The sequence below is a fragment of the Xiphophorus maculatus genome, chromosome 6, assembly GCF_002775205.1.
Source record: "Xiphophorus maculatus strain JP 163 A chromosome 6, X_maculatus-5.0-male, whole genome shotgun sequence".
Lineage (NCBI taxonomy): Eukaryota > Metazoa > Chordata > Actinopteri > Cyprinodontiformes > Poeciliidae > Xiphophorus > Xiphophorus maculatus.
Genome location: NC_036448.1, coordinates 6,398,129 through 6,421,761, shown reverse-complemented (window position 1 = coordinate 6,421,761; position 23,633 = coordinate 6,398,129). Strand labels below are relative to the sequence as shown.

Genomic DNA, 23,633 nt, shown 5'->3' with positions numbered 1-23,633 from the left:
GCAGAACGAGTGTGTGCACATGTGTGTGAGCGCATCAGCCGTCTGTTCTGATCAAACACACTAGTGTGTAATTGGCTCCCCGTTGTCGCGGTGACCCCTGCGGTCGGGATGTTTGTTGTGATGAGAGGACGGGAGGAGGTCGCGCTGACGATAACGTGCCACAGACGCCACTGACACACACACACACACACACACACACACACACACACACACACACACACACACACACACACACACATAAAGAAAGAAGGAAAATAGTTTAAATAGCACAAGTGTGCTGAAAGATTACAGCTCTGCTTCTGCATTCATTCATGCATGCATGCATGCGTGTGTGTGTGTGTGTGTACTCTGAAGCCCAGCTTAGCTTCCCCCTGCTAAGTTGTCTTTAAAGACAGCGAGGAGATGAAGCGTAAACACAGTGCAGGGCAGCCTGTTACAGTCAGACACTGGTTGAGACTCAACAGCTCTGAGGGCGACGCTTTCTATTTTTTTTTCCTTCTTCTTTTATTTATTTATTTTTTAAAGGGCTCATTAGAGATGCATGCCAATCTAGGGAAACTCGACTTGCTGATGCCGTTGTTCATTGGAGTGTTTTTATCCCCCCACCCAGCCGCTTCGCACGGGGCACCAAAAATGTTAAATGAGACACGCGTGAAGAAAGAAAGCTCCGCGGTCGGTTAGGGTCTACAGCGCTCCACCTGTACGAGCTGAGGGGAAGTTTGAGGAGTTTGACTGCTGCAATTACCTGCAAGTGGTATTCTATGTGTTTGGGTGAGTGTGAGGGGGGAAGGTGCGCCTGAGGAGCCCACTGGACCTGTGAACAAACAGTCCAGGGAGAGAAGAAAAAAAAAAGAAAAAAAGAACGGCTTCGACGGCGAGTCTGTAGGTGTTTAAATAAGCCAGAAACATAAGGAGTGACCGGAGCTGCGCTGCTATGACCGTGGGCGTGCAGGGAATTGACAAAATATAGAAAGACGGGCGAGGGAGCAAACTAAATAGAAGGAGTCTAAGTCCATCCTCAGCTGCAGCCTCTCTAAGACTGAGCCCTTGTTTAAGCTGCAACCCACGTGCACCTCTGGTATGCAGTGTCTGCTGTTGCCATGGAAAAGTGAGGAAATGAGTGAAAAGGAAGTGTTTTTTTTTGTTGTTTTTTTTTTTTGAGAAGGGCCAGCTCCTGTGCGGGTCAGCCACAGCCGATAGAGAGCACACGGTATATAGATGTTGGGTTACGCAACGCTCTGCTTCGATTTTCTTTACAGCTTCTACTTTTTTTATTATTATTATTATTATTATTATTATTATTATTATTATTATTATTATTTGCCACATCCTCACATACAGTGCGTGCTTTTGAGTTCGTACCCCCCCGACTTGCCCTTTCGCTCCTCCGGTGGGGTTGCTATCAGACTGAACTGTCAGAAATGCTTTCAGCCTGTACGTTAGGACTAGAACTGTACCGTAGATGCAGCGGTGTAGCATTCACTTCTCCTAAGTTAATCATTTCCAGCTATCAAAGTGTATAACGCGATCAAACATCTATAAGAGAAGTGAGATTTTACAAGCTATCAACATATCTTCATGGAAAGTATAGGGTAGCCATGGCGATGAATACCAGCACACGAGGGTTGTAAAGAGTTTGAGTTATTATCTACGCACCTGCTTTTTGGTATTTTGTGCATTTCTGAACCAAGAACAAGATTTTGACACCGGTAAAAAACAAAATAAATAAAACACACACACACACACACAATACACTGGTTTTGAAAGTAATAACAAAAGTATGACACAGAAATAGAAATCGTTTTCTGCTATAAACATAGAAAATGAAGAAAAGTGCAGCCAGGATTCAGGAAGGAGGAAGGGTTTATTTCCACCACAGACAGACTGGGAGAAATTTAAAAAACAAATTAAAAAATTTTTCTAATACTGTTGTCTAGACGGGATTAGACAACTGTCTAATACAGCGGCTACAGGGTGTAGCCGTTGATGTATGAACTACAACAACGAGTGGACTGAGCAGCCAAAACCTTAAATGATTGGCACGGTGTCAAATGTGTTTGTTTTGCTTATTATTGACTTGATCAGGTTATGCATTTTGTTTAAAGTAACAAGAGTAACAATTGTACACTACTGACTTAATAATCATATTTAACAGCATCTCCTTATGATGGCCTTAGACACGTGTACGTGTGTTGAGGAATGAGTTCAAACTGCCTCGCTGTTGTATCTCTAGCAATTCAGTTCCAAGAACCCAGACTTCATTCAGACATTCCTCTTTTTCTCTGAACGCTGGCAGATTTTAACATTTTTGTTCACAACCTGATTATTTTTTGAAGAATGCATATTGAGCCGCATGACTCTGAGCTATTTAGTCGTCCTAAAAAGATTCCTAAGCTCTAGCAGACGACTTAATCTACTCTAATTTCTCATAACAGAAGATTCTACTGACAAAGATGGAAATGTGCTCTGACCTGAATCCAGAGTCAGATCAATGGATTGATTGCAACAGAACCAAGTTGTAGGACTTGCATCATTCCTGGGTTTTGACTTGTAGGGTAAAAAAAACTGGTTTTCAGTAATAATTCTTCTATTAGGGCATGCTTTCTTTAACATCACATGTGGTGCATCTAGAGCTGAGGACGCACAACACAAATTATAGACAATTCTTACTAATAATTCTGTGAGAAAGAAAGGGAAATCTCCTTTCTGACCCCGCTCCTCACAGAAAGTTTTAAACCATCATCCATCCTGTGGTCTGCTCTACATTAAATATATCTATTTTTGCCAGATAAGTTGGCACAAAAATAGAGTAGTTAGTGTGAAGGAGGTACAGACCTGACCAGACCTTCGGCGCAGCCGAGCAAACCAAACCAAACCAACTGCGAACACGTGGAAAACAGAGCCCGTTTGTCGGTCGTGTTTGTTTTCTTTTTCCCTCTGTTCTTTCTCTTAAGACTTTGTTTTTTTTTGCTGGCAGAAGTAAAACAAATAATTTGGCACTCTAGCGCCGCCAGCTGGTGTGTAAACCAGTGCAAGAGTTTGTGCAAGAGTTTGTTGAATTCAGTCGGCTTCAACCGGTTTGACACTTCATGCAGGTCTGCCGGAGAGGAATCAAGAGTCGTCAGTGGTGTGACATTTTTGCGAGTGTGTGATTCCCTTACCCTCTTCTGCATCGCGTTCTTCTTCTACTACTCTCCAACGTGCCTCATTTGCTGTTATTTTGACTGCGACCTTCATGTTTTTTCCTCTCCATAGAAGGTGCCTCTGGTCTGATCTTCTGTTTGACTTCCTGGATGAGGGAACGACTAATCGTTCTGCCTCTTCTCCTTTTAACCGTTTCACTTTTCACAAACTTGAAAAACAACTGAAAATCGGTTCATCCGTTTCCTTCTGAGTATCCACTCTGTCCTCTCAAACTCCCCCCAGTCGGCCACTTGCACTGAGCCCGGTTCTGGTTCTGCTGAGGTTTTTCCTCTCCGCTGTCGCTACATGCATGTTCTCAGTATGTAAAGTCAATGACAACTCAAGCGCACAGCGCTACGTGCTCGTCCAGGCGGAGTGAAAGCTGCAAGTCGATGAGTTCATTAAATTTGACCAATGAACTGAGCTTGATGCGCTGATTGATAACTAGGATCAACTGGAATGTATGTGTGACTTAAGTAAAATGATGATTTTTTTTTTTTGTCGTGGTTGTGAATTGGTGCTACGTAAATAAACTGAATTGAATTTTATTCATCTCACAAAAGTCTGCTGAACCCATGAACTTTTTGAACACCGTTGAAACTTGAAGTGACGTTTTCTGAGCTTTAGCTACTCGGGTGGGTTCGCCTCTTCAAATATGAGATGAGAAAATGGAATCTGGGGCAATAAGAGAAAAAATAAATAAATTTAAAAAAAACTTATATTTGTTTCGACTGACTCACTTTACTATTTCTTAAACCACAACTTTCAGATACCTTTCAGCTCTCCTTGATCTTTTTTTATTTGTAAAGTCATCCTCTGAGCTACTAAGTGTCCTATGCGTTGTGATGGCTGTTGTAATAGGACCGGAGGGAATGTGTGTGCAATGGAAAATAAAGGAAGAAAAAAAGAAACTTTCGAAGGCCCGGAAAAGTAAAGATCAAGATTGCTGCAACGGGAAACCTGATGCCTTTGAAGCAAACTGCATAGAAATCCGCTAAAAGATTTTTCCTCAGCACGGTGCATCCAAGTGAAATTCTCAATCCTCGGCTGGGTTCGCGGGCTTCAATGAACACGCGACCACATCAAGCGAAGTCCTCTCTAATGAGGAGAGATTTCAGAAAGCGAGCAAAAATTGATTTCCCCCTGACGTTTACAGACGCGTCGTGCCGTCCGGTGTGTGACTGCCTGGCGGTGTTTCGCCGTTGGGGAGGAATCTGTTCGCTGGGAAGAGATTTGATGTTTACAGGTCAGCGGCGTGGCCCGCGGGCGCTCACAGAGTCTTAGTCACCGTTTCCCGTCTGCTGGGCAGCACGGTAATCGTCGCTCCAATCGAGCGCAAGACAAGTTAAGAGGCAGACCTGGCGTGTTTAACCACATAACGCCTCGCATTAGTGCAAGCCGCCCCGCATCTTTAAGGCTCGCTCCGTATCGGAGGCTAGTTTTCCCATTTTCTCTCCCACCCCACTGCCACAGTTTCTGTGAGAAACTGACTTGACGAATAATAATAGTAAAAAAACAAATATAGACTTGGACACATCTCCGATCTCTGACGGTTCCAAGTCCATTTTATGGACAAATTAGAACAGGGGTTTTCTGTCTTATTGCGTCAGTAATGAGTTGCTGCAAATTCACTGTGAAGCAAAAAAAAAAAGGCTTCAAAGGCTTTGTGATCTGCAAAACAAACCCCTCTACGGCTGATGCTCATGCTGCTCGGATGTAGAACGACGCTCAATTCGATAAGTCACACAAAGCTTCAACATCACTCCTTTGACAATTATATATATATATAAAAATTTTAAAAACACATACACACACACGACTTGATTTACCCGTTTTCTCATTATAATCAACCATTTCAAAGGAGATTCTGATGCACTCGCTTTCCTATACGTAGGTGGTTTGTGTATCTCAGACAAATCCCTTTTTCATTTCTCATAAAGGTCGCCTGTCTTAATATAGTCCGTAACATTATGCTTTCGCAAGAAATTTACTTTTTCCTCTCCTCCGTATAACTTGGTGTGGGACTGTCAAAATGAGCAGAATATTCTCAGTGAACTTTTAGCTGTAGTTTTCCAGCGTAAAACTACAGTAATAGTTTCACTACTACTGTATGTACAGTATATATATACACAGTAGTCAAGCAAACCGGACTTAACAGGCAAACAAACTAGAGTTCGATTACAGCAGACGAAACAGGGCAACCAACGGAACCAAAACAAACGCGAGAGCCTAGAGCTAACAGGACAAATAGCCTGTAGTCTACTACTAACCACAAATGAGAAATCCCACAACCGTTAAAGTTTCGGACAGTGTCTTCTTCAGAGGTTTTGGTGTCGTTTCCTTCATTGGTTCTTGGTGCAGCGCCACCACAGGTGAGGGGTGGACGAGTTTTTCAAAAGGTTTGGTTTGTTTGACAGTGCGAAAGCGAACCGAACCATCTGAAAAATTTGCAAATGTTGCAATTTTGGTCTCGAATCAAACCAAGTCTACCGGACTATCATGTATGAAAACACCCAAAGCAGCAAAAAAAGAAGCAAATCTGTATGTGGGAGTGGAATGCCTTTAAAAAAAAAATGCAGTTGAGTAAGATTCTGTAGTAGAGAGTAGAGCTCCATGTTGCTGGGTTGGGCAGATCAATGCGCTGGTAGAGGAGGGGAGGGGGGGGAAAGATCCAACATTCACAGCCTTGATGATTAAAGAAAAAAGCTGGATAAAATCTGCTTCTTGATCTGTGGGGCTAAAACCTGACAGTGGTATAAATCCTGAATCAGCACATTCATTAGCCCACATCGGTAACACACACTAATTAGCGCACAGTTAAAAAAAAAGTAGCCATCCTCCTCATTAGGTCAGTAATCACCTTAAAGAGTGCAGAGGAACATTCAACGGGTAGATTATACTAGTGTGTGTGTGTGTGTGTGTGTTTGTGAGGGAGGACGAATTTGCACCTTCACTGATGTCTACACAGGAGCTGCACTGCATACAGTAAGAGTGGATTTCCCCGTTTCCACTCTTGCTTCCGAAAGCTTCAGCAGCATTAAGAAATTAAAGGTAAGGAAAGCCTACTTTATTCTGCTTTAATTTATTGAAGAGACTAAGAAGCTGATCTCAGCGCAACAACCCCAGTAATTATCAGCCGTGGTCCCAGTAAGCAGCTTAGACTCAAATCAGCGTGCTCTTTTCCCGCTTTAACGTTGTTTTACCCGACAAAGGAATTAAAGCACATCACAGAAAAATAAAACTAAATGAAAGGCCACAGGAAAAATAAATGAAAGATCTGATTAATCGGAGAAATTCCTCACTTTTGCGTGAATCGGTGCGAGCGTCATGTTTTTTTTGTTTTTTTTTTCTTTTGGAAATTGTCCGCGCCTTTTATTTGCTTTTCTAAATACTGCCGAAGCGACACCACCGTTCTGTGACACGCGTCAAATTTTCACGTTGCTCGGTCCGAAGCCTTTTCATCATGTCGTGTATGAAATGTCGCCTGGCTGTGGTCACCCTGACCCAGAACAAAATAAATAAAAAACAAAAGTGGGCTGTTCTTTTCCTCTTTCGTCTCCAGCACACTACAAAATCTCAATGTGTCTTTGGGTTGGCAGGTGACAGTTTGGCACAACAGGGGTCGTTTGCCCTTTAATAAAAGAAAGACAAAAAAATCTTCAAGGCCTTCGAGGGATGAATTTGATTGAGGCTACATGTGACAGGACAACACACAGTTGGTAGAAGTAACGCCCTACTGTAATCTGATTACATATTTCAGGAAACAAGTTTAGTAAGGGATTACAATTCCAACAAAAAAAGTAATTAGATTACAATTACTTCCATGCGAGCAGGCTGCATTACGAAACCGCGATTTTGTATGGGAGTGTCCCATGGCAATCACGTACGAGCGTGTGTCGCCATGGTAACAGTCATCTGTGAAGATCAACAACAGACAACATGGAGTGTGGGAGAGTGCAGCGTTTAATGCTTGGAAGAACCGACATTAGTTTGAGTCCATAGCTGCGTTTCCATCATCCACAGAATTACACAAACTGAAATTTATGAAAATAAATTTGTTTAATGGAAACATGCCAATTTCGTTTATTGATCAAAAAAGTTTTCATGCTAGGATAAGGTGCCAACGTCTCCTCTGATGGCTGAGAGAAGATTCTAGCGCGTGGTTGAATTATGAATATTTCTCTTGGAACTGTTTAAATTTGTCGCTGCCTTAAAGCCATTAATGGCTTACTGTGCGAACAAGTTTATTCCCATGTGATTTTAATTTTAGGTCTTACTTACTTACTTGAATTGATTCCTCGAGTGATTCGAGTACCTCGATTATTAAAATTCCTCGAGGAAAATGCATCTACCTCGAAGCTTCATTCAGTTATATTTTATTATTTAGCGCACCGTGTTCCGACCGGATTATTACTTGCGCAGCGCTCTCACTTCCACCTGAGTTGTTGACGAAAGCTAAGTGTTAGCAGCATAATGTCCAGTTTTCAAGTTTGGAATGGGAGGATTTTATTTATTGGAGATAATGCCCGGGTCTTTGTCGTTTTTCGGGGGACCAATAAGCATCTTTAAAATAAGTGGCACGATGCCTGGAGTACGGCAGCTTTTCTCCTCCCAGAGCTGCTGCCTGGTGGCGGTTCAGAGCGAACGGCGGGGACGAGCGCCGCAGGTGTATTTATACAGGTGAGCGAATAGACTGAACACTGCGCCGGCTGTGCATTAAATAATTAACAAGTAGCTTTACGGACGAACCAGGAAATTTATTTCATATCATCCCGGTCTCAACAAATGGGTAGCGGAGCTCATCGTGGCGGCACGTAGCTGCCGAACGAAGGGGTCAAATCCCGTCGATAACATGAACACAAAGCTATAAATGTCTGGGCAAGGTGAGAGTTCATCTATTAAACTGAATGAAGATGAATACAGAAACCAAAAGCTGGAGTATTGACATTTTTTATAAGCATATTTGTGAGCCTGCCTCTTTATTATTGAATTGAATATAACTTCAGGATCTTGTATACCTTTTCTTCAGGTTAACTTAGAAAGTGAGCTATTATTGTTACAGGTTAATTTTCTAAACGACAGAAAAGTTATTGTTAGGGATGCTCAATTGTGAAAAATTGGACCGATGTTGATATGCAATAGCAACTTTGCTGATATGTTAAGATTTACCAATGTTTTACTTTGTCTTTTTCTTTTTATCCGATTACTCGATTAATCGTAAGAATAATCGACAGATTACTCGATTACTAAAATATTCATTTACAATAGTCCTAGTGAAATTCAATATTAGTGGAATATCAACAAAGACTTGTAATGGCAACAAAAACATTAGCTCCCACTGCACTCTTTGAGGAAACAAAACTTATATAAAGTGAAAAACCTCCACTCCAAATCTGAGCACGCACCTAGAAAGCTGCAGAAACTGCTGGATTTATTAAGTCATAAAATCAACGCGCCCTTTTTCTTCCCGTTCAACTTACCAAAATTCTCAAAAACATATTAAAATTTGTGTCAGTGTTGTGACAAAATGTGAAAAAGTTCAAAGGATAAAACCGTTTTCTTAAAGCAGTGCTGTACATTAAGCTCCACTCAGCGCACCCACACACACACACGCCCACCCCTGTGTGTTTAGCTACCCTGAAAGCGTTACCTTGGTGGAGAGGATCTTGAAGGTGCTCTGTTGCGGTACGATCGGGTGCAGGAGGTGGAAGTGGAGGTCACAATCCTCGCCCGACGACATCTGTATCTGTGCAGAAAGCTGCAGAAAAGAAAAATAGATTTTAGTCATTATCTCTGGAGGGATTCATCAGCAACCAACTGGTAAACTCTCTAAGTGTGAATGAGGTGATGCTGCAACAACAAGAGAGTTACTATTAAATGAAACCAGGGCTGCTACTAACGACTATTTTAGTAATCAAGTAATTTGACGATTAATCAATAAACTGGATTTAAAAAAAAAACTAGCAGTCTACAGATTTTTTACATATAGCAGTTTTACAACACATAGCAGTTTTACATATTATTAAAAACACAGTGAAAGATGCAAATTAACAAGAAAATAAATAAAAAAGTAAATATCTTAGTGACATAGCATTCCCTTACTGAATTTGAGCTAGGTGAAGCTAACACTGCCACTCGAGGAGTTTTGTGTAAAACATAATTACAGACAAAGGCATTTTTTTACACATATATATTAAATGCAAAATTGAAATTTTCTTGTACAGTTTTGGCTTAATTAGCGCTCCGAATATGTTGGGTTTTTTCCAGCAAATTGCCCTTTTCTGATTCTGTATACTCCAGGTGTTGATTAATCAATGACTAAATTAGTTGACGATTATTTCAGCAATCGATTCGTCACAATTAATCCCAATGAATTCAATTAATCACGATTAATCGATCAATCTGATTAATCGATGCAGCCCTAAATGAAACAAATAAATATTCCCCGTGATGAAACTGTTGGAGAAACATTGTGATTTGATTTGACTGCAGCTCTCAGAGAACGTGCAAAACGACATAGACGGCGGGAGCGAAGGCGTCAGCGAGGCTGTGAGAACTTTCATGCGATGTGGCTGCTGTGATGGTCTGGAGACCTCGTCCTGTCCCCTTCAGCTACACTCTGATGACCAGCGAGTGGGCGGAGGGGGCGAGGGGCGCGGCCTGTCATTCACCAACACTGTGGCTGCATTAGCCTGTTCAAAAGGACACGACTTCATTGCTAAACGCTTAGAAAAAGCGAGAAACTTTGTTATAGACTCTGCATTAATAATCACGCTACGTCAATATGTGCCCAAGTCTCAGTCCACAACGAATGTTTCCCTAAAAGTGCCTACTTCTTATCTGGAACCAATGAACGGAAGAACTTCAATGGGAATAAGAGCTTAGAAAGTGAGATAAAAGTTGCTTTTGGGCAATTCCAGCAAGAAAAAAAAGAAAAGAAATCACAGCTTTAATATTCATTTCTAGCTGAATTTCCGTGCCGTCTGTAGGTACACAGCCGCCGCGCTCGGTCACGAGGGGAAAATAAGTGGAACCACCTCCTTTCATCTTTAATTTCTTTTGTATATACTGACCTAGTAAAAAATATATGAACTTATCTTTACTCGGCACCGCAAAGGGAGCTTAACGAGTGACTGTTATTCGGGTTGGGGAGTGAACTCTCTCTTTTGAAACGGGGTAAATTTGGTTTGTTATTCTATTAGGAAAGACAAAGCCACTCCCTGGGGTGCCCTGCAGTTACCCCTCGGAGAGACGGCTGGAAAGACTGAAACGAAAAGAGAAAAAGTCAAAGAAAGGAGCGATTGTCCCTGAAGGGCTCCGCAGCTGATCCAAGATCAGTTATGCCTCCCATCTACAGACAATTAGGAGGGTTGGAGAAGCTAGGGAGGGTAAATTGTTCTTAGATCTGTACTTTGGGGGCAATGTTAACAAGGCACCACTGGAGGCATGTTTGGGTCTGTGAGGCGGAGTGTGTGTGTGTGTGTGTGTGTACGTGGGTGTCTGCATCTGTGTGTCTGTGTGTGGATGAGACCCATCTAATGGGCCCCCCTGAGGAAACACTCCAGAAGATAACCCGTCTTTGTTCCGCGCATACAGAGAGAAAAGCAGACCGTGTCGGCTTCCGTGCCGGTGAGCTTCCGTACCTCTCTTTCCGTGAAGCTGACGCGCACTGCGTCCTTGGGAACGTTCTTGGCCATCACCGTGACGATGACTTGTGAGTCTGTTTGGTACCAGTCGTGCCTGGAAGAGACGGACGACACCGGTACAAATGAGTATCAAATAAAATAAAATAAAAAACTCTGAAATAAATTCTGTGTTTATGGCAGAAGCTTCATCTTACATTGATAAATGTCGAAAAATCCAATCTTTCATTTGAGTGCATTGATTTAGTGGACATACTTTAAGGAATTATAGAGTTCAACAAAACCACAAGAGGCAAAATAAATGCAAGAAAATCATTGTTTATTTATATTTTACTTTAAACCTTTGGTGCATAATCCAATCTTCCAGTTTCCAAGGGTTTAAGTGGGACTAAGAAGCCCAATTTTAAGCCTCTGGCTGCTGCTGTACTGCAAAAACACAAAAGCTTAGTAAACTCAAAATAAGGCAAAACTAACTTACAAGTAACTTTTCAGCAAAAATATTGGAGCTTGTTTTAAGTAAATATTTCCTTAGTATTGATAAGAAGAACCCACTGGCAGATTATTTCACTTACACAAGACAATTTTCCCATGTTAAAAGTGAAATGATCTGTCAGTTGAACTAGAGATGCACCAACCCGATATTAATATCTGTATGGGTCCCAATATTGAAAAATCTAGATTAGGTATTGGTTACAATGTGACCATTCAATAAAGGCGGAAGGTTTGTTGCAGCTTATGTTTTGCATGCTTGACCAAAGTAGTCAACGTATTGTTTTTATCAATTTCAGTTTCTTTATTATTTTATTGGCTGTTCTAATTTCTAATTGCACCGACTGAACCAATAAAAGTTGTGTTGTTTTTACATGTTTGACCAAGATTGTGAAGCTTTTGGTGTATACAAGTGTGCTGGTGCAAAGTTATCAGATTTATTTGTAATTCGGTACATTTATTTGTCTACATTTTTAAAAAAAGGGAGAAAAAAAAAAGAAACGTTTAAGTCAATTCAACACTGTTTCTCTAAATTTGTTATCTGCCGATACTAAACCACAGATATCGGAAGACAAAAAAAAGTGTATTGGTGCATTCCTAAGTGGAGCCAGTACCTTTTCCATCAATTTCAAGGAATTGTTGAATTAAATCAAGCTCCTGTATCTTGCTGGGAAGTTGCTTGTTAGTTTTTCTCATTTCAAGTGTACTAAAATAGTTGTTGTGCAAAATCAGGCTCTCTTTGCAGTAGAGCCTGTAGGAGGACTAATATTTATCTCAACGCCACACACAGTGAGCAGGATGGTAAATTAGATTAAAAAAGACTCCAAAGCTCACTGTTGGAAAACGGCAGCAAAGAAGTGGCAATGTTGGAGTAACTCAGTCGCCATAGCAACCATCGCACGCCATCTAAATACTAAGTCAATGTTTGGCAGGCAACTTTTTCAACACATGTTCCGAGTGGAAACTATGAAGACTTGGAAAAGCAACCCTTAGCCTCCATTAAGTAAGGTGGGTTTAGTTGAACCTTTCTCTGTTGCGCAGCATCATGACGTCTCTGAAATTTCAAGAAAGATTTCAAATAAATACCTGGTGGACTCTGACAGGAGTCCACCAGGTCTCCTGGAAAATAGCTGTGATTGTGTCTAAACAAGACGGTAATGACTTAAGTGACACAAAATCAACAATCGTAACAAGATGTTATTTCGTAAAAAAATGTACTCAGACGTTGGATTTTTTTCAAACTTTCAGCTAGGCTTCTGCAATAAAAGAGAGTAGCAAGAAACAGTGCCAGCACATTCACCCATCTCTGCAAGGGACTACGTTTGATTCTCATCATTCCGTCTTTGCCATTTTAATGTTCAACACCATCCATAATAAAAGACGTTCCACATGCCTACATCGCTGTGACACGATAAGTATGTAATGGAGAGCAGAGGGTTTGCATAATGGGAGATAAACAGCAAAAACACATCAGAAGAGGCCGAGACAAGGTATACCGACAGCTCACTTACTTCACAGGTGGAGCAGCTGGTGTCTGCCCCCGAGTCGGGACGATAATTACAGAGGAAGAAATGACAAAAACACAATCATGAAACAATAAACAGACAAGTGAGGATAAAGAGAAACACACATAAAACAACAACGAGCTTCTTTCTTTACTCCTCCTTCAGCTCATCTGATGCCGAGAGCAACACTGCCCCCAAGTGGCCCCACGGAGAAACTCACCGTGGCATCGCTGCCGTTTTGTGTCTGAGCTGTAGAAAGGAGAGAAAAAAAAAACAACAACAATATAAACAACTAAATCCTCTTTAAGTGTTTTAATACAACAAAGCCTCTAAAACATATTTAAATACTCAGCTCCGACACCATGGGCGGCAAACGGAGGCGCCTCCACGCTCACCCGTCCTCTCCACCGGTTTGTTTACTGGTCCATCTACGGCCATTAAAAGCCCCGTGAGCCAAAGCGAGGTCGCGCGCGCCGTTTACACAGCGTGCTATCATGCATTATTCACCGACTTCACCGCGTAGCGCACGTGCGTGGAGAGAGCGGGATGAGAGGATAGGCGGCGCGGTAATGTCGCCTTAATGAGGTCGAGCTTGAAATGGGAAGCAAAGCGGGGCCTGTGGGGGGGCTTTTAGAAGGGAGGCAGAACTTGCGTGAACTCTGACACTCTCTGTGCCACATGTGACAGAGTAACCGCGTGGCATATGTGTTAGCATGTGGTAAACACGCCGTCGTCGCTTGGAGAAACACCTGCTTACGGTGTGTGCGTGAGTGACTTTGGCTCCGCTTGCCTTTCTTTCACTGTGTGCGCGGGTTTGTGTAAAGGGGTTGCGTCTCAACGGGGGCTTTCGAACATCAGTAATGTGAACTCTGATAAATCAAGGCACTCTTGAGGGGCGGGGGAGTGTACGTGCGCAAGCGGGTGTGAAGCGTGTTTGACATAACCGGTGCTCCTGTTTACTCGAGATAATCCGGAGGGCCGCGGCATCGACGGCAGCCCCAACGAGGCATGCATCTTTCATTGCACAGAGCGCCGCTGCCTCCATCATGGGGGGGGGGGGGGGGGGGGAGCACACGGAGCGGATCCCCTGAATATGTGCGCTCTCGTTTGTTTGATCAGATAAGCTGATCTGCTCCCCGACTGCACCGTTTAGTTTCATGTTCGACGGCAGCAGCGAACACAACACGCGGCCTAATTTACAGGGAGTAAACCTCGGCAGAATCCTGCTTGCAAACACACCCGATATGGCGGGGCATTTTACATTTCAGCGCTGCCAAGTGCAGTTAAAATGGACAATAATAAAATGTCAGATGTAAGCATAATGTAAATTTTACTGATAAGTCAGAGATACTTACTCCCCATCATCTCCTCGCATCGTTTTATCCAGACTTCAGATGATTTGTCAGAATCTGCAAACAAAACAAAAAAAAGATCATAGTTTTAAATGTTTTCCCCGTTATACATTACTTAGTAGGGGTGCACCGATTGCAGTTTTCTAGCCAATCGGCGAATACCAATTTTTAAGAAAAAATCGACAATCTGCGATTCTGATTTTGGCCGACACTGATTTTTTTTTGTCTTACATTTTGCTAAATACGACAAGAAAGTGACTACTGTTAACTGTGGATGTGCAGACACATGACCTAGTGGGCTGGTCTGTCAGTCAAACATCTCTGACGGGACGGCAGAAGAGGACAGTGGCTGATTTTTACACCATTGCTGAGGTAGATCAGATCGATGGCTAAAAATACAAAATTTTAGCTATATTTTGAGGGAAACTTAAAAGCTCCATTTTATATCTTCATAAATCACAAAATCTAGATCTGACCGCTCCATAAATTGCTGACTTCTATGCTTTTCTAATTCTAAGGTGGACCCAAATTTTGCAAGAGGACACAAAAGACACAAAGGCAAAGATCCAACAGTAGCACCAGTACTTTTGGTAGTAATGTGACTTGACTTATATTATCCCAACATCCAGCGACTATTGACCCTCTCCACCTTGGTCCACCTTTTATCACCCCATATAATGCAGGCTTAGTCATTAAGTTTCCCCTCTGTCAGTGTTAGAGGTGTGGGTGTTTTCCAGTCTCCAGCACCTGAGTGTGATTCTAGTAGCTGACGCCATCTGAATAGTCCAGTATCAGTTGGGGACCTCAGTTGTAACATTTGTTACATTTTCAGCTGGTACAATTCTCTCTCACCCGATAGGGCATTTTGATTCTATTGTGTCAACAGAATCAAATCCTTAGTAAAACCGCTTACCCTCTAACTAGTGGTGGCGCTGCACCAAGAACTAGTGAAGAAGCAGTTTTTCTGCAGGAGAGTTTGATTGCGCATTCACACCTCAACAAACAAACTTCATTTTCTAGGTAAACAAACTAAAGTTCAATTAAAGTGGACTAAACAAGGCTGCTGTGAATGCACCCTTAGCGTCCAGAGGGGTGTTATGGAGTACAAGTACTTAATATAATGGCTTATCACTTTTTTCTCTTTATTTATCTTTTGAAGAAAGTCAGAATCAACGTGTTAGTCTTTTTGTGTGTTATTAGAGATTCTACAGCTCTTTGCAACTTTGGTTGTGCTTCCTTCCTTCCCAACACTGCTGGGTCTCCTGCTGTCTGCACCCTGGTAAGACCCTGACCGTTTCGGTCCATCTGTCTCATTAGCAAGTTCTGTCAATTCTGAAAGCTGCTTTTCTCTTCTCCATTTTCATTTTGAAAGAGACAACACTTTTTACGTCGGACACAAACTCCTAAAGCAGCGTAACAATAATGCAGCTTTTAACAACTGAGAAGATTCGTCCAATGAACATCTACTGTTATTTTCACACAGCGGACCCGCTGAACGCCGGTCTCGCCGTGGTCCGACACTCACCGGGAAACATTCAGGGGAAGCGAAAGAACATGACTGAAATCAAACAGGCGTAAAAGTAAATCTGAAGCATCCAAACACATGATGAAGAAGAAAGAGTTCACATAAAGGCACTTTAAGAGAAAGCTTGACTCTAAGCAACGACGTGTGGGCAGCTCATTAAAGTGACTCTGATATGTAAACTTGTCAATGTGCAGCTCATCAGATTTAAATGTAGTCTTTATGAACTAGTAATATGTAAACACTGAGACATAAAACAGAGTGATTTTATGTCAAAGTTAGGATTTAACTTTATAAATCTATTTTTTTCTGTGTGAGTTTTCTTTTTAATCATTAAAATAATAAAAAAAAATTAGTATTTTGGACAAGTGTTATAATATCTGTTTCAGTTAGACTTGCAATATAAAAAAATGCAGCTGAATAATAAAAAAAGGTTTAAAACAAAGACTACATTTCATGTTTCCTCATAGCCTTTTAGTTATCAAAACCAAATACAAAGAAAGAGTTAGAACGTTGTCAGAATTAATGGTATCAAAGCTATTGCTGCACTAAGCTGTTATGAAATATGAAACGCATCATCTCCAACTGTGCAAACCTTTAGTAAGTTCCACTAAGCTTATCAATTATATAAGCCAAATCTGGAGAAAAATAAGGACATCAGACTGCTGAGGTTTCTGGTGAGGAACAGAAAACCAGACTGTGAGCAGTCTCTTTCATAATCTTTGAAAGCGAATGTGTTTCATCTTGGGATGCATCAGTATGAACATTTGAGCCAATATTAAAATTGCTGTTACGGAAGATAATTATCTAAACATGCTTATCTTAGCCATGTTTAGCCGATGATAATGATTTATCTTTCATTCCTAGTTTAATGCATGTAGTGTTGGTGGATACTGCTAACTAAAAGGCTAGCCTTACCTTAAAGCACTAATCATAAACATTAGATCCACTAATACTAAATGCTGTACCAACATGGTATTTAGTGGAAGCTAATACTAAATCAATATACCAGGGTTGTATTTAGTGGAAGCTAATGCTAAAGCGCTATACCAACATATTATTTAGCAGAAGCTAATGCTAAAGCCCTTTAACAACATGATTTTTAGTGGAAGCTAATGCTAAACGCTGTACCAACATGGTATATAGAGGAAGCTAATGCTAAAGCAGTATACCAGCATGGTATTTAGTGGAAGCTAATGCTAAATCAATATACCAACACGGTATTTAGTAGAAGGTAAATGCTAAAGTGTTAAACATGTTGATACCCACCATGTGTCAATAACAACATGTATTACCTTAAGGTAATACACTTTGTATTATCTTGAATATATAAATTACCATAAGGTAATATACCATCTATTACCTTGAGGTAATACATTTTGTCATTTTCACATGGTGGGTAACAGGGTATATTTGCTACTGGTCACCTGTACAGTTGTGCTTCAGGAAGTGATTCTTTGGAACAGAACTTTCCCTCCTGGTTTCAGGTTTGATACTAACTCTGTTACCAATTTAGCTTTATTGATGCTACTCATTAAATAAATCAAACCAACTCAAACTATTTTCAGATTATAAATGGATAAACCAACAGAGCACTGAGGCAATGTTTTTAATTTAACATCAAAAAGCTTCGGGACATATGCTTTGATCAATAAAGGAGGAGTCGGCAAAACATCTCAATTGTTCCAAGTCAGATGAAATGAGACAACCTCTCACGGACCTTCACAATAAGAGCCTCAAGCATAAACACTGATCAAGTTTATAATATTTTTTTTTTAAAAGCTTACAGTATCCTCTGTGTGTATTCTGAGTGATGATGTGTTCAGGGTACAGACTGTAATTTCTCTCACAAATTGTTTGTAGGCAGTTGTCAAATCAATTTATTTAATAGCCTCACTTCTTATGAAAGTAATAATGATTTTTATCGTGGTATTTATGTTCCAATCTTCACTCTTAGTGCAGCAAGTTCAGCCTGTAATGATATTTACCCATCAGTTTCAACACATTTGAATGACAATGCATTCATCTGGATAATTGTGATGAAATCAGCCACAATAGTCTGGACTCAAGAACACAGTTCGAAAAAAACAACTTTGAGATTATCACATCTACCCATAAACAGCAGTAAATTAACAAATCTTCGCAACAACAAGATTCACATTCCCACGCGTTTCAAGAATCCAGCAGCATATATATACAAAACATTAAACAAGAGCAAGCCAGTGGGATTTCTGGGCCCTGACACAGCAACAAATATTTAGAAATCCAAAACAACCATAAATATTCGCAGAGGCAATGAAAAACTGCGGGTGGTTTGAAGTGGATTCTGCATAAGCAGAGAGCAGAAATGGACCAAACTCACCATCCAGTTGCTGACCCTGAGTGAAAGCCGAATGTGCCGACTCGTAGTTTTTCAGGTGGTACTCTCCAATTCTGGATGAGAGTAAGAAAGAAAAAAAAGAAATTCTCAATAATAACTTTGAAAATGCGGTATCTTCTATGCGTGGACGTCTTTCTTTAACAAAAGAAACTTCTTAGCTACGTGACAAGTTTGATTGGGTCAAACTTTAAGTTTGAATAGCTTAACGTTTTATATTTGTTGTCCTTCATTTTAGAAAGTGAAAATCTAACATTTCTAATTGAAATTTCAAGCCTTTATCTCTGTAATTTGCTGATCATGTCTTATAGATCACAAAATCTCAAAATTGCGCATCAAACGGAATATAAATATGTATATTATGTAAAGTCTGGCTATTGAAAATTCACCTCTATGTACTCAGACACCATTTATATTCTCAAGAAACTTAATTAGTTGATTACACTGACACCAGGAAGTCCTAATATTTAACTTTTCACAATGTTAAAACTTTATGATACACTGAATTTGGAGTTTTTGTTATGTTAGCCATAATCATCAAAATTATAAGAAATACAGACCTGAAATACTTCGCCTTATGTGCAATTAATACGTTTTATGAGTTTTACTTTCTGAAATGAGTGATAAAAATATTGAATTTTTTCAGTATTTATCTTTTTGAGATCTTCTCAAAAAGAGAAGATCTCAAATGTACCTGAAAACTATAACTATCATTATCATATCATATCATCGACAGACTAAATTTAAGACCCTATTCCTAAAGGAGCTGTTTTTGTCAAAAAAGGCTTAAAACATCTTTGCTCAACCTCAATACTTCCAGAGACTTAAAAGAATGAAGCATTGTTGTTTCTTTGACAGCTGAGCAAAGGGCCGGTTTAATTTCTATCTCTAAGTGAATTACACAAACACCAGTTGTTTTATTCTACGCACCCTGTTCGCATGAAGGCTAAAGGTAAGCTGGGTTTTAGCTGCTGCGCTTTCTTTGCATCATCAACAGCACCTAAAAGAAGAAAAGAAAAAGGTTAATCATCGAGGTAAAGCAGTTATTCAAACAGTAACCAGTCACTTTTTTAGCCAATTACATGGCAGAATTTGGGAACCTGCATCTGAGTTGGTAGAAAAGTCAAGGACTAACGGCTAGTCAGAGATATTATACTAGGAATCAAACCAAAAATATTTTGTCAATGATATCAGAGGCTACATTGCTGAATATCAAGTTTCTCACTGTGATACAACAATAAACTACCTTTTTAAATTTCGTCAGAAATTGGTTTCAAGAGCTCAGTTGATATACTTACAGAAATTTGTGCAACAGAATCAAAGTTCTTGTGCTTTTTAAGGTCTCGCAGTAATAAAATAAAATAAAATAAAGTGGCTGACTTAAAAACTGTTCAATGAAATGGTAAATTTTACAGAACATGTTCGCCTTAATAAAACCACTAAAACAAGCAAAAGCTAAATGATACTCAATATACTAAATGGTGCGTGACTTTATTTTGTAAATAAAAACGTGAGAATGTAGCTTACCATATTTTGCGGTTAACTATGACTATGGAGTAATTTCGTTTCCATCTGTGTGAAGGTGAACTTGACTTACTGCTGTAGTTTTTCAGAAGTATGTGGGCATAGGCACGCTGGCAGAGCCACTCAGCATTGTCACAGTCTCCTTGCAGAGCCTCATTAAGAACCTGAAAACAATTCAGCCTTTAAACAATTTATTTTAACGTGGTTTCCATTTGAGACAGAGAATAGAAATAAAACTATAAACGCAACAAAGGGCAAGAAAAATCCTCAACTCCTGCTGACATCACTTAACTTATAAACTCTTTTAAAAGCAAAGCATTAATTAGCCTTATTAAATTTCCTGACTAAATTCTGTGACAGCCATTTTAGTTTAGATTGTAAAGCTACTTGAAGAAAAAGTAGCTTTACAAACAAAACCGTTCAACTTACCCGAGGAAAAGAATTGTTAATATCTTAACTATAATGCTTACTTCAAAAAATATTGTACGCAGTACAGCTTTTTCATTTCCTAGACGCTGATGGTTATTGTGAAAACACATTTTACTGCAAGAAAACTCGTGATCTTTCCTAAATAAAAGCCACAATACTTTACTAGATATTTGCCTTTAAATGGTTGGAGAAGGCAAAAACCCTTTAAAGGCAAATATCCTAAAAAATAAAATAATTAGGGTACTTTTATTACTAGACAAAAAAAAAACATGCTAAACAATTCACAGAAAGGTTTGAAAAAATGTAATTAAACATTTTTGTGATTGGATCACAACATTTTACAGGTTTTTACTCTGAATTGAGGGACATGAATTGCTCAAATATTTGGCTGAAGCCAACGACGTATCTGCGTCCACGAGTGATTTTTGACATATGAAATATCGCTGTTGTAATATGTAATTGTTTGTTTTGAAAATGTTGCCAACATGCCTTTAGTTAGGAGCTGAATGTCGCTTTAGGCTCTGAAAGCGTCAGTAAATGCTGTAGCTACAGAAACGACCTTAAACGCGTCTCCTGGCTTCCACTTTCAGTTAAACTCAATACTGAACGAGTGCACGGCTAACTAGCATGCTAACTTGAAGTATTTAGCTACAACTAATGAATACAAAGTTATTAAGCAAACAGGAGGCGAAATAAAATGCAACAATTATTCTTCAGTCTCTGTCAGCCCTCTGCTGCTTTCCAAAGTAGTGCTAGCCGGAAACATTAGCTAACTTAGCAAAGTGAAACCAGAGCTAACATAACATGCATTATCATGCAATGTCTGTACAGGATTGCTGTACAGAACAGCTACTCATATCACTTTAACTTTAAACCGACAACCTTCACCAGCAGAATCAAACCACAGATGGAAACAGATGCTAATGTTTACCTCCAGAGCTTTCTGTGGATCTTCGTCAATGAAGCTATCGGAGAAGCTGCTAAAGCAAACATCACACACCCGGACTTCGTTAAATGAATGGGAAATGTTGCATTAAACCGAGTCAGAGAGAAATAAATACGTGGGTTTAATTTACCGTTCGGCTGCCATGGGTTTCGCCCGCAGACCTGTGCTGTTGGAAAGTTCTAGACGTGGAGAGTACTAGAAAACGTGTCGGCGGCGACTGTCAGTGAACGCAACAGAAGGCTCGACAACATCCGGTTTACGTTGAGCTCTGACGCTGACGCTGGCGTTGCTCCTCCCATCGGTCTGGAGTAGCTCACCAAAACATGAATTTACAAAAGAAGAAAAACCATCTCGCTGTGGCGTTTTAATCTGTTGTTGTACCCGAGTAAGTAATGTATTACTAAGAAAGAGGCAGAAAGAGATAAGAGGTGTGAATTAAAGGTTTAAACACCAACCGAGTAGAAGATTTTCAATCTGAATAATACAGCACAATTTCATTTGAGGTTTTAAAATAAGAGAAGTGGGACATTTTGCAATCACTATAAATTATTAAGAGTAATTTCATAAAAGGTCATTAAATTCAATTCAGCAATACTTTATTAATCCTAGATTGAAAGTACATTGTAACTTATATAATTTTCTTCAAAGATTTGTATGTGTATGGGCAGGAAAAGCCCTTCTTTAACAGCCTCCACAGTGGTTCTGAAGAGGCCTCTGACTGAAGACACCCATTTGTTCTATTACAGTATCACAAAAAGAGGATGCTCAGGCTTGTCCATTATTTTCCTGATTTTATGAAGAATTTCTTTTTTTTGCCCTATCGTCTCCAGAGATCGCACATTGGTCCCCAGAACCAGCCTTCTTTATCAGGTTGCTCAGCCTTTTTAAGTCCCTGAAATAAGTCTCTCCAATGCACAGAAAGTAATCCATAAGTAGACAAATTCCAACATGCCTAAGTATACTCTCTGAAAAGAAAAAAAATAATACCATTTTAAAATAATTCGCCAATATAATAACTTTACTGAAGCAAAGTAAGGAAAGTTTAGTCCTTTCTGAGTTGAGATCATGTTTCATGGACTCTGACTGCAAATAAATCTCAGCGAGTAATTAATAATTGTACGTAGAGTCTTATTAGCGCCAATCATTGAACGTCTTTTGAACACCTCCTTCTTGAATACAGAATGCTAAATGGTGTGCTCTTTTATGGCACTTTACCAAGACCAAAGGCTCAAAGCGCTTCACACTACATTCAGTCATTCACCAATCCATACCCTGATGGTGTGAAGCTACATTGTAGCCACGACTTACCTGGAAGAGTGACAGAGGCTGGCATTTAATCAGTACCATTGGACCCTCTGATCACCACTAACAGGCAAGGCGAGTGAAGTTTCTTGCCCAAGAAAACAACGACCAAGAAGGACTGATTGCATACGGGATGAACCCCTACCAACAGAGGCGCCGCTGTCCTACACCAGTTAAGCTAATTTAATCTCAATTGCCATTTGTTTTGATCAGTTAAGACGTTTAGTCACAAAATTTCTTTGAAGTCTTCAACATTGACTCACGAGTAAAGGAGCGCAGCCAAACTGTGTTCAATGTACAACATGCAGACGATCAAGTCTGGACCATTTAGACGAGATATAAGTTTGGAGTGATGGTCCGATGTTTAATATAACTTTTGGAGAATTACTCTTCATTAGCTGTTTTTTAAGCAATTTCCTGCCACGCCATTTTGTCCCTGATTCACTCAAATGTCTCCAGGCTCAGTCCAAAGACTTACTGCTTGAGTTTGTAGCATCTGCTAGCATCTGCTAGGGCACAGCTGCTCTCACTCCCATACAGACCACTACACTGGAGATGAATGCTCATGCTACAGACTGATAGAAGGTCTTTGTTGAACATGTCAAAACACTTGTGATTTCAGGGAGTAAAGTCTGTACACTTTGTTATTGTGAATAACACGTGTGCTGGTCCTCCAATCCAACATCCATGACCTCTCTAGTCGTGGAAGTGATGAAGTTAGTCAGAGGATGTTTTACTCTGCCAAACGGACTGCTATCTTCTAAGTCTTGTCCACAGTGAGGAGCGGAAGACTCCTCACTGTGATTTAGTCCCACCCATCTATCTGTACAATGACTCATGTCCACCAGTACACCCCACGTCTGCAGAGTCTCCGGAGGACATTTGCAGGTGGTCTGAGTCAGAGTTGTACTAAAAGTCAGAGGTGTAAAGACAGAACAGAAAGAGGAAGAGAGCAGTTCCCCGTGGCACTCATGTTACCGAGCACTGCATCAGACACGGTGTTCCTCAGCCAAACACACTGAGCCCTGTCTGACAGGTAATCAGCAACCCAGCAGTCAGTGGAAGCACCGTCACCCGTCCCGAGCAGCTTGTCACACACACCGTGATCCTGTCTCTCTGTGCCTCCACCACTTTCCAGGTGAAACTCGGTGAGTAGATGACAGTATCATCCACCCCTGCATGCAGCTGGTAGGCTAACTGTAGAGGGTCAGGAGCAGTTTTCACTCATGAACTGAGATGGGTCAAGACTAGTTTATCTGGAACCTTCATGACAAGCAGGATCAGTCTTGAAGTCGGAGACCTGGAGTTTGGTAGGATGTTTTCTAGAGTCCTGATTGTCAACAAAGAAGATGCCAGGACAG

At 40.5% G+C, this 23,633-nt stretch overlaps 1 protein-coding gene across 2 annotated transcripts in view; it reads right to left on the bottom strand.

Moving 5' to 3' along the window:
* sugt1 (SGT1 homolog, MIS12 kinetochore complex assembly cochaperone) overlaps nucleotides 1–21,210 on the bottom strand; it is a 32,626-nt gene extending 11,416 nt beyond the window's left edge. The window contains exons 1-10 of one of the 2 annotated variants that reach the window (XM_023334814.1): nucleotides 21,101–21,210; nucleotides 20,956–21,004; nucleotides 19,669–19,759; nucleotides 19,002–19,071; nucleotides 18,057–18,127; nucleotides 14,176–14,229; nucleotides 13,041–13,069; nucleotides 12,827–12,849; nucleotides 10,827–10,923; nucleotides 8,834–8,941 (exon numbers count right to left, since the gene is read on the bottom strand). In XM_023334814.1, the coding sequence (XP_023190582.1) occupies nucleotides 8,834–8,941; nucleotides 10,827–10,923; nucleotides 12,827–12,849; nucleotides 13,041–13,069; nucleotides 14,176–14,229; nucleotides 18,057–18,127; nucleotides 19,002–19,071; nucleotides 19,669–19,759; nucleotides 20,956–21,004; nucleotides 21,101–21,114 (606 nt within the window). In that variant the 5' untranslated portion in view covers nucleotides 21,115–21,210. The remainder of the gene's footprint in view (nucleotides 1–8,833; nucleotides 8,942–10,826; nucleotides 10,924–12,826; nucleotides 12,850–13,040; nucleotides 13,070–14,175; nucleotides 14,230–18,056; nucleotides 18,128–19,001; nucleotides 19,072–19,668; nucleotides 19,760–20,955; nucleotides 21,005–21,100) is intronic. The other variant, XM_023334815.1, reaches the window with a different exon arrangement.
* Between the last annotated feature and the right edge of the window lie 2,423 nt (nucleotides 21,211–23,633).